The sequence below is a fragment of the Haliotis asinina genome, chromosome 2 (assembly GCF_037392515.1).
Source record: "Haliotis asinina isolate JCU_RB_2024 chromosome 2, JCU_Hal_asi_v2, whole genome shotgun sequence".
NCBI classification, from domain to species: domain Eukaryota; kingdom Metazoa; phylum Mollusca; class Gastropoda; order Lepetellida; family Haliotidae; genus Haliotis; species Haliotis asinina.
The window spans coordinates 72,274,426-72,288,643 of record NC_090281.1 but is presented as its reverse complement, the minus strand read 5'-3'; the positions used below and the strand labels follow the sequence as shown (position 1 = coordinate 72,288,643).

General features: G+C 41.0%; 1 protein-coding gene across 3 annotated transcripts in view; it reads left to right on the top strand.

The window, feature by feature from the left end:
* The window catches only part of LOC137272848 (uncharacterized), a 39,713-nt gene extending 26,428 nt beyond the window's left edge, over positions 1-13,285 (top strand). The window contains exons 9-23 of one of the 3 annotated variants that reach the window (XM_067805255.1): positions 457-530; positions 788-870; positions 1,721-1,804; positions 2,087-2,139; positions 2,455-2,532; positions 3,358-3,418; positions 4,143-4,257; positions 4,626-4,690; positions 5,263-5,365; positions 6,006-6,148; positions 7,011-7,268; positions 7,995-8,045; positions 11,034-11,093; positions 11,508-11,597; positions 12,237-13,285. In XM_067805255.1, the coding sequence (XP_067661356.1) occupies positions 457-530; positions 788-870; positions 1,721-1,804; positions 2,087-2,139; positions 2,455-2,532; positions 3,358-3,418; positions 4,143-4,257; positions 4,626-4,690; positions 5,263-5,365; positions 6,006-6,148; positions 7,011-7,268; positions 7,995-8,045; positions 11,034-11,093; positions 11,508-11,597; positions 12,237-12,356 (1,438 nt within the window). In that variant the 3' untranslated portion in view covers positions 12,357-13,285. The remainder of the gene's footprint in view (positions 1-456; positions 531-787; positions 871-1,720; positions 1,805-2,086; positions 2,140-2,454; positions 2,533-3,357; positions 3,419-4,142; positions 4,258-4,625; positions 4,691-5,262; positions 5,366-6,005; positions 6,149-7,010; positions 7,269-7,994; positions 8,046-11,033; positions 11,094-11,507; positions 11,598-12,236) is intronic. The other 2 variants (XM_067805254.1, XM_067805256.1) reach the window with 2 other exon arrangements.
* Positions 13,286-14,218: the final 933 nt, after the last annotated feature.

Sequence of the window (14,218 nt, the reverse complement as noted above, 5' to 3'; positions counted from 1 at the left end):
CCTTTCTTATAGTTATATATGTATGCAATGAAAGCGAAAAATATATTTAAAAAATAACCCAGAACAATTCATAAGTATTTGCTAATACCTCTCGACTTGACCATTCGTTCTTGATTTGTGTTGTCGGAATATATTCTCTTCTGTCTTGGAGACAGACTGAATAGAAAGAACGTTACCATGATACAGCCATGCCCTTCTTTGTTTCATTTTAGCCATATCTGTATGCGTATGTTTTTAGCTTATATAACGATGGGTGCCAACTTGCAGTCGTAATCTGTACCATGTATCCAACTACGGTTAAAACGAACTAAATTTAGAGGTTCATTTGAGTTCGTTACACCCGTAGTTTTCTGTATTTGAATAACATTCAGCTATTTATGATTGTGCATTTGCATCACATTAGGAGGTAAACGGGTATGGTATATTGTTTAATACTCATATGACGATATATCACAGGTACGATGACAATCGCCATATCGCCTACCAGGGCCGAGCGCCGGAGAGGTTCTACTACATCCTATCCGGCAGAAGTAAGTTGGTTATAACATAGTAACGTTATTGCTCCTTAGGTCACCTGTATTTTCCTCATGGATGTGAAAACATCAGTTTCAATAAGTATCACATTATCACGTTTAAAACATGTTGTTTTGAGAGTTATTATATGAGTGAACACCATTTGCGAGTGAAATTGCGGAACTTTTGCAAATATTCTTAGCATGGCCTGGCGTCGATGGGGTGCAGAAACTAAACTCTGCTAAACCCTTTCTCTCTCTCGCCTATATTCCAGTACAACGACTACGAGAGTATCGACTGACATCCGGGTGTATAAACAAGTCTATGGGTTTCCTCAGCAAGGGAATGACGTCAAACGTGAGTACTTCTTCTACGTAGCTCCATCCTCTTACATCATGGGAATGTTTATGTTCCTCCCGATTACTACCTGTATATCAGGTCGAGAGCATGGTTTTACAATATCACATCTGGATCTTGCTCTTATATTATGCGAAACAGGCCGACCGTGCATTTTCATCCCATACTGGAGACATGACACCACAAATTTAGTTTCAATACGGACCACTAAAAAGACGTCGATGAATGTTCGGTTATCAATATCTACCGTCAACCAAGTAATCTTTTGAATGAAATTCTCTTGTTTAATTCACCATTTCAAGCCCGAAACAAAAAATTTTTCTAATCAATAAGTGTTTGTTCCTACACATTAAAGGGAAATGACATTTAAATACAGCCAAAATCGAAGCCTCGCCGTTCCAGTGCCTTTCCCTTAGAAGTCGGGCAGATTGAGAATCTAACAAACATGTTCCGTGCAAAGCAGTAATCATCCGAAACTAACATGGTTTCGGTCGATAATGAAACATGGATTGTTCATTTCATGATCTATCTCTCACTGTCATACACAAGGAAACCTCATTTGGCAAGACTTTGCTTATGGTGGACGAGCTTGTTGAAAACCTTTGTTGATTTACAAGAGTGCTGTATTCAGTCCGGACTCGGGTTTAACTATACGTTGGGAACAACAAGGTTTTCACTTAGTAAGATATGTGTAGGAACGTATGTTAATGTACAAGGGAACTTCATTCATTCCCCAAGATTGTTTAATACGAACATGGGCCTAACTGTATGGTCTAAATGGAATAGTACCGTCAAGTTTTTCACTTAGTTACATATATGCATCAATGCATCTGCGTCCCTTGGTCTTCAGCCTGAGGATGTGGAGAGCACCTTCCCCAGTGAGTTTCACCTGGTTTCCAAGGGACCCGTTGAGGTGTTGATGCTACACAGAGACGTGAGTAGCCCCAGCAACATAGTACATGACTTTCGATTCCAACAGATACCTATGCTAGAGAGGTCTTGAATGGTAATAGAGAAATTCGGAGACCCCGAGAGCACCCTGTCCCACTCTAGAGAACCGAAAGGTCAGTAAGGTATCGCACTGGCAGATATTGGCAGCATCCGCGTGTTAAACCCTCGTTTCTGAGGTACACGGGTAATTTTCATTCTGTACATGCTCATAACTAAATTGAACGTTGGTTCAACGGAGCAATAAGGAGAACTGTTCTTCTTTCAGGATTTCATCCGACTTCAACATACAACCCAGAGCCCGCCTATAGACTTTCTATGGTAGGTTGTTCCCAGCTTACTCGTAGCATACCCGTCATATTCTAGTAGCATACTCGTAGCATGGCCCTACACTTCGCTATCATCCCAGCAGCATATCTTGATCAAGAAGATATGCCTTTATGAACTCTTGCCAATTAATAAAAGCATATAAAAGAGAAATATCATACCAAATGGCAGATATGCAAAGACACTTACACCAAACTATTTTTATTTACACCAAACTACTTTTACTATGATTAAAGCTTCCTTTAATTCCGTTTCCCTAACATATCAACACAGTCGTTGAATATTCCTGATGAAGTGTTTCATTCGCAGGTCACTGGACTTGTTCAAGGAGTTTCCCTGCGACCAGTTCCTACACAACCAAGAAGCCATAGAGTTCACATACTACGGGTAACAAACTGTCATTTGACTGAAGACTGAAGTAACTTTGCGTCATGAACCTGGATGAGATGGTTCGGCACGTCGATTTAATGTTGTATGGTGGACTTACATACAAAGGGACGCAATTCCGTACTAAATATTCGTTTATGGATAGACAACTTCTTTATTGCACAAGACGCTACATTTTGGTGTAGATGCTAACAAGATTATCACTTGGTTTTATTATGTTCCTCTTCATCACATCAGTTTCTAAATGCCAAATCCGGAGATCATCATAAATCGAAGGTGTTTTAACTGGATTGGTACCTACCGGATGTTTTCGATAATTTCGTCTAATCGTATTTCTATGTACAGTTAACCAATAGTATGAATGGGAACTTATTTTCGTAGGACTGAAGTAGTTAGAAATAGTCCAACTGTATAACATAGCTGCTGAATGATTACGACTGGACAACATTTTCAATCTGGTGTACGATGAGACTGAATCAACCAACTAGTGAAAGTGAGTGCGTGAGTTAGGTTTCACACCCCTTTGAATAGTATTCTAGCTATACCTGGGGCAGTGAAGCCTATTTCTGCTGCCCCCCATTGTTATATTGCTGGATTATCGATCAAGAATGAGAATCAAACTGACTCAAGTATATCACGGTTTGCCAGTTTCATGTTAGAGGTCTTTAACGTCTACGGCTATGAAACCAGTGGGTATTGACAAGGTGCTCACGACCCTAGATGCACAATGGGACAAACCGGGATTCGAACTCGGGATCACTAGTTTCTGACAATCAACATGTGTAATTATATGTGGACACTGCAGCTTGTATGTGTATGTTTCAGCCAGAACCGAGTCATAGCAAAAGATGCTCACAATTCACCATGGATTTACGTTATAAAGTCGGTAAGTAGCACGATTTCGATTTGAACACAAATTGTCTATGTGAAGTCGTGTCAACGTAATGTTGGAGGGGTCTAGAGGGGATGTATGCCTAATCCTTCTTGCTCTTAACACAACGACAATCGGTACAAATCGGTTAGTGCAAGTTCGCCAAGTACGAATCCCGGGTTTCGTCATGTCGGATTGCGCCATGCAGTTCTCTACAGTCCGCTTGGGTTCAAACTGAACGAATAATGGATAAATTGGAATAAGTGCAAACGTACAAATAAGACACACGGTCTTGAAACCTCCGTACCCATTAGGGTGTGAAAAATTCGTTAAAAAGACGTGTTTTGGGATTCGAACACACGATTTCGTCACACAAATGAATCCCGATACAACGGATTATCATTTGACTATTTATCGCCAACATGTCAGCAATATGACGATGATTTGTATTCATGTCATGAGGTAGCTTTTCAACTTTATTTGGAAATTTTAGATATTCGATTACCATTGGTAATTTCTTGAAACCAATGCCGGAAATAGCATGAGTGGTGCCCACGTGGTATCCATGATAATCGAGGATGGATGGTAAATGTGAGAAGTGTGGCGTTTACAGTACATTATGGCATCTTTTGGCCTTTAATGGCTTATTCGTTCGCTTATCACATAACATTCCCCACAAGTAACGTCCAGTCGATCACCCTATCCCGTTTGCTATAACATTAGGCTTTTGCTGTTTTAGGGTAACGTGAAAGTAGTTCGAGTTCAGTTCGTCGTGGACGTGCGGAATGATACAATGTTTGCGTCACAGAACACAGAGGAACTAGGTTGCGGAAGGGCATTTAGTCATGCCTCTGGTAAGACTAATCACCTGGAGATCATTTGACCTTCTACCATCAAGTGACCTCCCTCAAAACCCCCGAAAAGAGGCTAATGATCATTTGTTAAACAACGTTTTTTTTTTCATTCGGGTGTTCCAAATCACCAACGACAAATCACCAGAGTTTGTCTGTCGATTTCACGTGACTTTGGAAAATTGGTTTTGTTGCATTCATAAGATTTTGAGTTAGTGGGCAATTCATCTCAAATGAAACGGAGTAATAGGTGTGAGTGATACTCTTCTTACGTACGTCACACTTTTGTTCATATCATGCAGCTTGGCTGGGATTTGGCTACTGATAGCACATCTCTGATCGTACCACATTGCTGATGTAAATGTTTTCAGATATGCTTGGACTACTTGCTAAACAGCGGAAACTGAGGGGTCAGACTGACATCAATCTACCCGAGGTGAGATCTTAGGCAATGCGAGTGAGTGTTATTTTACGCCAATAACTCATATACTTTTACAACGCACATAATCCAGCCATGATAAATGAATGAGGCTGTTATATCTCGACGTGTCACTTTTAAATTTGAGTGAGTACGGGTTTAGGCCGCTTTTAGAAATGTTCCAGTAATATCACAGAAATGGGCTTCACGCCTTCGACCCGTGTGGGGAATCGACCCCGGTCTTCCGCATAACGAGCGAACACCTAGCGGTGTAGCTTAGTGGTTAAAGCGCTCGCTCGTTACGCAGAAAGCCCAGGTTCGATTCCCCAGATGGGTACAACGTGTGAAACCCATTTCTGTTGAGCCTTTTTGTGGTATTGCTGGAATATTGCTAAAAATGGGCGTAAAACCACACATACACTCACTGCGAGTCTTGTTGGCTATGGAGCCCAATTACTTCATAGAAAGCAGTTACCTGCGCTTCTCATGACACCACGTGTCTCAATCAGGAAAATACCAATGTCGAATAAAGTGTAGATACGTTTCAAAACTTTGATTAACCTATTGATTCGCCAATCTATCGTTTTCAGTTGATGAAGAGGCGAAAGTTAAGTGAGCGTCTATCAGCAGGGTCTCTGACTGACCGATCTCACAGTCGCAAGAAAGCAAAATCAACCAGTTTTACAGAGAAAGGTACTGAGCATTGACTCTATGTTTGCTTTGTTAATAGTGACGTGCATCAGAAACCGTACGTGCAAAAGGTATGAATCCGTGTAGAGTCATGATGACATGACTATGCAGGGGGTGTTAGGCAGCAGAGAAAGTGACGACGAAGGACGATGATGATGATGATGATGATGATGATGGTGATGACCGATATAGTTAGGTCTTATCTCAAACATACAGGTTATGCAGCTTGACCTGAGCTACTCTACATATGCATGACCTTGGAGGTCAAACGGCATAAACGGCTGGTCGAGTTAACTTTACTAAATAGGGGAGCTCGCTGCCTAAAACCCGACTAGGAAACATTAAACCATCTGCAGCTAATTTTTAAAGAAAGTTAGAACATTGCTGACGACTTCTCGACACTGAGATGTCAAATGCCGACCTTTCCTCCGCTGTTCGGACATGTTAACAATCACGTGGCATAGGCGCACTCCTTCACAATAATAGACCCAACCAGATGTGACACGGGCACGCAATGCTTTAGTATTCACTTGATCAGGTCAAGGTGAACAACCTGTACATGCACGGACGATATTTTTATCGAACACACCTTCTTGAGGATTGACAATTTTAACAGCTAACTTTACTGTAGCTATTACTACAGAGGTTCCTGCGACTGAACCTGAGAATGTCACAGCAAGCCCCGCTCCAAGACCTGACCGTGAATCCAGCCCTGTCTCCAATCCCGGTTCACCCATTCCAGAACGACGGTCTCAGGGATCCTCTCCCACAGACGCATCAGAAAAGGTGGGCATTCCAATATTATGGCTTGATTGACAATCCGGTGATCAACAGCATGAGCATCGTTCTGTGCAATTGGGACTCAATGACATATTTAAACCAAGTCAGCAAGCCAGATCCCAGTCCCGTCAGCCGCCCTTTCAGATAAGCATGGATTATTGAAGGCCAATTTTAACCTGGATCTTCACGGGTCCATTTATAAGAACATATGCATGATTATATCAGTTTACAATGTGTACTCACAGGATGCTCAACATTCGTGACACCTCCATTGTTTATTCGTCATTTCCTTGGTGTTCAGCAACCCATGCTTGTCGTTCGTTGCAGCTCTTGGGATCGGGTGTTCAGGTTTGCTGACGTGGTTGATGCATGTCATCAAACCACTCGCGTAGACCGATGATCATGGTGTCGGTCACTGGATTGTGTGGTCCACGTTCGAGTATCGAACTGCGGTTTTGAAAACACCATTCGGCCGTTATATTTTGCGGAATATTCATGGAAAGCCAGTTGCGTTAGTAATCTTACACTTCGAGTGCCCATCTGTGTGTTTTAGCGGATAGCGCCCACTAACTATAAATGTTACGATAAACCTCATTCTACCTTCCTTCATGAACTGCCAGGCAAAAGGAACTGACGATAAAAGTTTGATAATGACCAAAAATGAACAAATCATAAAAGAAAGAAAGATGTTTTACGATTATGTATTTGTAACAGGTAACATACGATTTGGACCCTAGGTCTGCAGCGTCTTGACGACCCCTTTAAACTTTAAACTTTCATAACATTATGACAACGTGTGTCCAATTCCAATATACGTTCTTTACCCCGAATCTATCATACAACCAGTATGATATATCTACGTTTTCAGAGGAGCAAAAGCCACTTCCAGCTTCCTCCTATAGTCGTCACTCAACCCACCCCCAGGCAACCAGGAAAGAATCCCCGGGGTAGCGCCTCCTTAGCTAAATCCACCCCAAGGGTGGCAGATCATATGACCCCCCACGGTACGTTCCTCACCAGAGAGAAGACAGAATTTGATGCTGGCCTCTCCCCTAGGAAAAAGAAAGACTTGATTCAGAGGAGGGCCTATCTTCAGCTTGACACCCTCAGCCCTGGGGACGTGTTTGTAAGTAATGGGGGAGGGAGAAGCTAACGCCATGTGTGTTGTTGTTTATTAACATTATTGCTAAATTTGTTTGTTTTATTTTGGGGGTAAGGGTCACATATAAGATGTCCTATTTCGTTCTTTTCAGAAATACCCAAAGGGCATTGAAAGGTTGATTATTTCTAGATAATAATTTCAGTTCCAATCAATGTGTTTGTATTTTGTATTGCTTTGTTTGGTTTTTTTGGGAGGTTTTTTTTCTGGGTATTTGTTCACTGAGGGATATGCTTGGGGTCATTTCTATACTTGCTCTGAATATGACCAGCTGCAAAACCTATATTTAAAAAACAACAACATTATTTAGATAAAGGGGCAAATTGCATGTGAACTTGCTTGACATACCAGTTTGAATTAACAATGTGTGTTGAGCTGACCGTTTTAAAGAATTCTTGGGATGTCGTCAGTAAGTACCAAACATACTTTCCTTCAATGTTCATATTTCAAAAATGATAGATATTTATCACCAAAACAATACGATATTTTGATTCAAATACACCCTCGAGTAGTTCAAGCTAAATTCAGTTCAATAACCAAGGTTTACCCAAAGTCTGTTGTGTACAATCATGATAATCCCTATTAATCCTCTTACCTTTGTTTTGTGAAGAGTGTTGGTTAACAGTATTTTATTTGCAGTTTGTGTTTTTCCTTTTTTTCCTAACTTGATGTGACATTTATACCAAACTATAGGGCTTGGAGGAAATCGCGGTAAAGTTCAGGTATCAACCCAAGGATGATGAGGTTTGTATGACGTCATCTAGCTATGACGTCATATGGTTATGGGATACGCCGTGTGTCCTTTGCTGACGCTTATCAAGGCAGAAAAGGTGCGTGCATGTATTTTTCATTTTCGTCAGAAACCTGAAGCCCATCGATAGTTGTATGCGAAGAAAATGAAATATCTGACCTTTCAATAAATGGAAACACACGATCATTCGATGAAGGTAGAAATTGATGATTAAAAAAACAATTTATATAACCTTGTCTGGAATATCTCATGCACATATCCAAGCGTCTCTTAAGGACACACGGCATTGTATTAGCTAGCTAGTATAGAGCTTAATTACCAATTACCGTCTAAAATCTCTCTCTCTCTCTCTCTCTCTCTCACACACACACACACACACACACAACAGTGACATGACTGAATTACTGTTCTAAACAACTCGCATGTCTCGCCTCTGCTACTATATACTCACCATTAACTGCATGCTTGATCGGCAACTATTTGTCTGCCTGGTAGCGGGTATCATTAGGATGTAACTGTCAGGACTAGCCTACTTAACTGACTCTGAGGTTACATCAAGCATTATGAACACATAGTCCTCTGACTATAGGGTGTTGAGGAGCGATTATACTCTATGAACTGATGAGCACTTCTACACAGTAACAGTGTCTCACACATGTTGCCATGTCCAGCCATATATTATAATAGTTACTGAGGATGAAAAGTTCCGGACTGACGCATAATGCTTTCTAAGAATTGGTGCTTTGTAAGTGGGGACCTGACCCACAGTCTGTTTGTTGCTCTACGATACTCGTAAACCAGTGAAAACACTTTGAGGACCGGGAGTATTCGACACCAGTAGTCGACTCGAATGTGCGAATCAGGATTGAGAAGGTTTCGCTCTTTATGACTAGAAGTCGTATTTTCCGCCAGACATATAGTATATATTAGAGTATATAGTATCTAGTAATAATGTATATAGTAATAATGACAACAAACAGCGAAACAACTAATCCTTATTGCCAGAATCGTGTTCCATACGTGTTCAATACGCCGCTCCATAGTCTCATGACAACATACGGGTACTTTCTGGCGAGCAGTGAAACCACGGACAGGTTGCGAGCATGTCAAGAACCGGATCGCATCTCAGTATACGTTGTCGTTGTCAGTTCATCGAAGTGGTGTTTAGGTGCATTCAGACCTTCCAGTACTGATCTTTTACCATGGAGCGGAAGGTCGATGGTTTGATGACCTTGCTGTGTCCAACCAAAAACACTTGGTACTTGTTATTGCCCTGTCTGGATAACACGACGCTAACTCAATTTTCGATTTAGTATGACGTGCAGATATGCACCTTGTCATAAATGTCGCACCGCCCACTGGATCATCAGTCTCATAAAATGGTGCCGGGAAGAGCACATCAAATCTCTTCATATAAACCGTATTTGAGCTCTAATTGAGTGTTTAGTCGTAGCAAACTATAGTCACCGAAAACTAAGATGAAATAATTATGTATGGCTGCTTGGGTCGTTACAGCAGACACACAACACACTTCATAAATGTCGAACACACTACAAAGTTCCACAATGCCTGCCTAACTCAGCATGTGGTGTGACTGCCTCGCACTTCGATAACAGTTTCCACACGTTGTCTCATGCTGGTCACCAGACGTCTGATATCTCTGTTGGGGGATCTGCTGCCACTCATGCATGAGTCAATTCCTGAAGGTTCTGAACTGGAGGATCCCTTGCTCTCACCCTCCGTCCGAAATTATCCCACAAATACTCAACATAATTCATGTCTGGACTTCTGATTGACCACGGTAGTGTCTCAGTGGCATTGTGTTGGAGATCGTTAAGAGTTGGACATGTGGGGAGAGCATAGTTGTCGAAATGAGGCACAACAGCGCCGTCCGGGATCAGGTGTTTGCTACCTTTGTCCATTCAGTGTCCCGGGAACTGTGATGAGGTAAATTTTCAGTCATAGGAACGACATCCCTAGACCATTACGGATCCATCCCAAATGGAACATCAGCTTGAATGTTCCTCTGATCATATGCCTCTCTGCCTCCAAACTCGTGCCGTCCCGTCTGTATGATGCAGCAAACATCTGCTTTCATCGGACCAGTGGATCCTTCTCCATATCCTCAGGTTCCACCGAGCACGAGCTTGGCACCAGGCTAAACGAGCATGGCGGTGGTGATTGTCAGGAGTGGACGTATGAGTGGCTTTCTTGCTGTCAATCCTGCAGAATTTAGGTTTCGTCTGATGTTGCTGATGGACACTCAGTTGTATGGATGTCATTCATGTTGCATCTGTGTACACGTCTACTTTGGGCGTCTTCTGGCTTGGCGTACGAGAGCACTATCCATCCCTGCCATTGGTCCTTCTGGGACATGCAGACCTCGTTGCATCTTGCACTTCACCGGAAGCAGTGTGCTTACGTATTAGCCTGCTGATGAGTGTGTGATTAATGTTCAGTTATGCTCCAACAGCACGGCATGGCATACCAATAAATTGGTTCAGAGGCACTGGACGCTTGGGCCTTTCACTGGTTGGTCAAAATAAAGCTTAATGTGTGCCTGAAATCAAATTTAAACTGTGCCTGCCAACATAGCATACGCCAAAAAAGGCATGATGTGCACACTCCATTTTTTGCAAGCCGACCCCTGGAACAAGCATGCCCAACGCAAGCATGCACGTGTAGCTCGGGACAGACTGTGTTTGTGATCACAGATGATGTAGCATATTTAACGTGTAGTTTAAGAAACACGAAAATTATACTTTCTAATTTTAATTTGAATTGTGTAGTTCGATACTTTTGACAAGGTGTATAGTGGTAAATAAAGTGTATGCTTAACAGTCGTCAAATATTTAAATGCTTTTTGGTACAGTTGGAACTCTTTAGAAAATAATGTAAGTAATATAAAGGCGAACTCGTATATGACAGATTTTAGCGTCTATGACACAGATATATAAGAAACCGTGTTTTTTCTTCCCTAGGGTCTAGAGAACCTTGATCCTCCCCCATTGGCGTTCATGGAGGGACCTGCCATCAGTCTAGTAAGTCTTTGATTTAATGAACATCATCATAACAATCTATGCACGAACGGGTTAGTTTAAATGGCCTGCTGGAATATCGTTATGTTAAATCACTATCATTGATACAGTGGAAGCTGTCAAACCGGGATCTGTCTGATCCAGCAAGTTGTCAACACTGACATAAAATCTCAGTCCCTTTCAAGGCTTGTACATTTATCATCAGCTCTTCAATCTGTCACATTGTCTACCTAAATCTACCTTCTTCATGTTTTTGGATTGTGGTACAGACGACTTCTGTATTTTAAATACGGTTATATAATAGAATTCTTTCAGTTTTGTTTACTTTAAAATATTGTTTAATAATTAAATAAAGTTCGTTCTATAATGAACGGGAAACTGCTGAAGAGGCGTGTAAAGAATTTGGGTTGATCGCAGGTGAGCGACGGAGCGGAAGTGATAAAGATTAGCAAGAGATTCTTCCTGCAATTCGCCCAGAACAACACCATGTTGAGAGTAGAGACAATGGTAGGTATGACAATAAGGGTCAGCGAGCAGGTTTATATCGCGCTATGCTACATCAAAACATTACCACTACTTGAACCAAGAAGGTACATTGTACCATGTGAAACAGAACTTCGGTCTAACCAGCAAACCCTTGGTCTATTGGCCTTTAAAGTGGACATTTTAGAGACATTGCCCACCTTCCCACAACAATCTTAGAACTACGTCGGTTGTAGGTGCATGTTGAATCATTGGTGTTAACATCTTAATGCTGAGGTCTCCTGAGATGTAGGTGGTTGGTTCCGCTCATGAGTTAAAATGGTCTTCAAGAAAGGTTAGAGACGCATTGTTTACAGTGAAACGTCGATCGACTGTAAGGACATTAAATAATCTATTTAAAACTAGTTTACCTTATTATGACGCAGAAAGAGTCCCTTGTTTTACAGAAAAAAAATATTTCAAACGTGGCCCTACTTGACAGTGACGTTTAATATGAACATGCAGAAAAAGGCCTTTCACTGGACTGTCCAGAAACATGTCACCCATGTCCTATTTGTGTGTCGACATACGCACCAATTCGAACACGAATTATTTGTCCATACTTTGGTTTCATAAACTGGCAGATATTTACTAATATTTTGTAACCTAATGCCCACTTTACAGCAACGCGAGTACATCACCACTGATGAAGCTAAGGACGTGCTGTACAACAAGGAGACATGGAGGCAGTATAAGAGTGTGCTCATGGAGAGGTTGGTTGGCAGTGTGACCTCTCGGACATAGTTACAACAAGGGCTGGGGACACTGGATTATACGAGGATCATGTGGCCGAGGACCCGTTTGTCAAGGATGGTGTAGAATGTGAGCTTTATGACATAACTTCCTGTTTCACGTTTGTCAAGGATGATGTGATAGTTACAAAGGATGGGATCTTATTGATATACGTTCGTTAGGCGTTCGTTTGGATGGTGCATGAATTACAAAGGATGGGACTTTATGACGAAACTGTTGCACGTTTGTCACGAATGGTGTGAGAATTACGAAGGATGATTACCTCTTCATATTAGTTTCAAGGATGACACGCTTCTGTGTTCCCGAGATATGGACGTTACAGTAAATGGTGGTAATTTTGCGTACCTTCCCGTTTGGACAGCTCGTCAAAGTGCAATGCCAGTGATGATTCAGTATCCATTTACTTCTGTACTCAAGTTGGATAGCAATCGCCGTCTGAATGTATGGGAATTCAAACGGGATCTCACGATACTGGAGAGTATGATCACACTGACACCTGTAACAAGGGCTTCTGGGTTGCAGCAACCTTTACACGTAACATAAAACCAAATATTTTCCCAAGGACTTCCGTGGTAACGTATTTTTTATACATTCACTATGCCATCAACTGCTATTAAGGCATAGTCTGGCTTTAAAGCAACAATAGATGAGTACCTCAGGCAGCCAAATTTCCGAGAACAGGAAGGTTAACAGAAAAACTCTTGTTCCGCACAAAATGTCAAGAGCTTGACACAATGCTTGGTCATATTCAGCAAGAGACGTCTTAAAGATATTACAAAGCATGGTCTGTTTTAATTACTGGATGGGTGTAAATTGAAAAAAAACAGTACATATGCACAAAATTATTGTTAACAGTTAATGTTAACAGAAAGTTCGTTTCTTAAACTCCAACATATGTTAAATAAATAATAAGGTCAGTATATTACTTTGGATAGAGAAATTTCCCCATCATTACTTGATGGTCTGTTGACGCCTGGATACAGTGATTTGTACGTCACAAACATTCTTTTACACTCCCACGTCGAACGTACAGAAGTATCCCAATCTTGGATCATTACTATTGATGTATTATTTTTATTTTATTCTTCTCACAGAATGACTGGTGTTTGTCAAGAAAGTCTGAACCGTGGATATATATATATATATATATATATATATATATATATATATATATATTGCTATTTATTTGCATCTGATACTTACTCGGTACTCAGTATCTGCAATAACGCCATCGCAATCTGTGAGAATCAATGTCTGTGATAGCGTTGTTTGTCAGGACCGAGTGTATATTGTAAATTATGTAGATAGTATTTTGAAATATTTTGGGCGTATATATCGCTGTGTATACTGAATTAAACCACATTATGTCTTGAAAGCCTTACCTATAGTTTGACAGTGATGGCAGTCAGTGAGTTTAGTTTTAAGAGTTTTAAGTCGTTTTTAGCAATATTGCAGCAATATCACAGTGACAGTGATGGGAGTCAGTGAGTTTAGTTTTAAGAGTTTTAAGTCGCTTTTAGCAATTTTGCAGCAATATCACACAAGAAATGGGACACGAGATATGGGCTTCACACATTGTACACATGTAGGGAAGACCACTGTTCTAGTGATGAAATATTTAACCATATCTACGCCCTGGGCTAAACTTCGAAAGTGCACATTATTTTGAAAAAGATGAAAATAATTTTCAGGAAACAGGAAACTGGCCTATTAATTCAAAATTGAAAGTTGTGAAAATGTTTACTCGAGTGAGTAGATGTGAACGTGAATGATAAAGTTGACAGTCTAATGCAAAACGCCAACTTCTATGAGAGGACTGACTGACATATAAGACAATGACTAGTCTCTACAGA